The 1,295-nt window shown below is 38.1% G+C and overlaps 1 protein-coding gene across 3 annotated transcripts in view; it reads right to left on the bottom strand.

Moving 5' to 3' along the window:
* The window catches only part of LOC106882139 (NADPH:adrenodoxin oxidoreductase, mitochondrial), a 150,501-nt gene that overhangs the window by 83,382 nt on the left and 65,824 nt on the right, over window positions 1-1,295 (bottom strand). For all 3 annotated transcript variants that reach the window (XM_052967978.1, XM_052967977.1, XM_052967979.1), the window contains exon 2: window positions 125-269. In XM_052967978.1, coding sequence (XP_052823938.1) covers window positions 125-268 — 144 coding nt within the window. In that variant the 5' untranslated portion in view covers window position 269. The remainder of the gene's footprint in view (window positions 1-124; window positions 270-1,295) is intronic.

Here is a 1,295-nt window from a genome sequence, read left to right as displayed (position 1 = left end):
GTGTGTGTGTGTGTGTGTGTGTGTGTGTGTGTGTGTGTGTGTGTGTGTGTGTGTGTGGACAAATACAAAACAGTTAAATAAGAAATTGAAACTTAAAATTCCCTACTGGTTAATGCCAACTTACTTTAAGTATTTGTTGAGCCGTGTAAAAAGCTGCTGGTCCACTGCCTACTATACAGACTGGTACAGGTTTGGGGCTGGAACTAAAGCAGGCAGTCTGGGAGAGAATTCGCTTCAGCAGTGAAGGGAATAATCTGGACTGTCTCATCCTAAAATGAAGAAACCAGAAATTTTTTTTTTTATAAATATTGTTCTAATAAATTTATCATCATCATCATCATTTTAATATCTACTTTTCTATGCTAGTATGGATTGGATAGAATTATGTTGAGGTGGATTTTCTAGAGTCAGATGCCTTTCCTTTTTCATGTAAGGTAATATTTCCCCATGATCAGACATGTTTTCATGAAAGACTAGAAGTGAAAGTCACCTTTCACATGATGGAAATGTTCATTTTAAATCTATCATATGATATCAAGGTAAGGATACAGTAACACACATATACACACACACACAACAGGCTTCTTTCAGTCTCTGTCTACCAGATCTACACAAGGCTTTGATTGAAGACACTTGCCTAAGGTACCATGCAGTGGGACTGAACCCCAAACCATGTAGTTAAGAAGCAATTTTTTTACCATACAGTCACACCTGTACCTAGTATATATATATATTATTATTTAATATCATTTTATTAAAAAGGAAAATGGAGATAGACAATGAAAGTGGAAAAATGCATAACACTGTTTTAGTTGGGCTGCAAACTTCTCATCTACATGGGTAAGTGATTCTAGTGACTTGTGCCAATGTTTGGCAGTCTTGACAGTTAAATGACAAATGTTTTACCCTGAAGAATGACGAGGGAGAAATGCTAATGTATTCTACCTCGTGGGATACATTCCTATAGGGCTTTCCTATAAGGTTGTTATCCACCCCTGATTGGAACTCTCCCGTATGACATGTACGCATGCTCAGTGACTTGCTTTAACAGTTGCAATCAGCTGAATGCACATTGCTAGTGACCTTTGACATAATTACCCACTCTGTGGTCAGGATTCTTTTTTTGGTTTGATGTCGGTATCGAAGGGATTACCAGACACCGGACAATACAGTGAGAGCAGCTTTCACTCACATCGTGGTATTCGATGCTGTGTACGTGTCTGTCGTGGTAAAATATGCCACTCCTTAACTGTTGCTTTGCTTTCATCCGTAGCACGAGGTAATTATGTCATTAT

The sequence above is a fragment of the Octopus bimaculoides genome, chromosome 5 (assembly GCF_001194135.2).
Source record: "Octopus bimaculoides isolate UCB-OBI-ISO-001 chromosome 5, ASM119413v2, whole genome shotgun sequence".
Lineage (NCBI taxonomy): Eukaryota > Metazoa > Mollusca > Cephalopoda > Octopoda > Octopodidae > Octopus > Octopus bimaculoides.
Note: the sequence above shows the minus strand (reverse complement) of the source record. Positions and strands in the feature narration are given on the sequence as shown.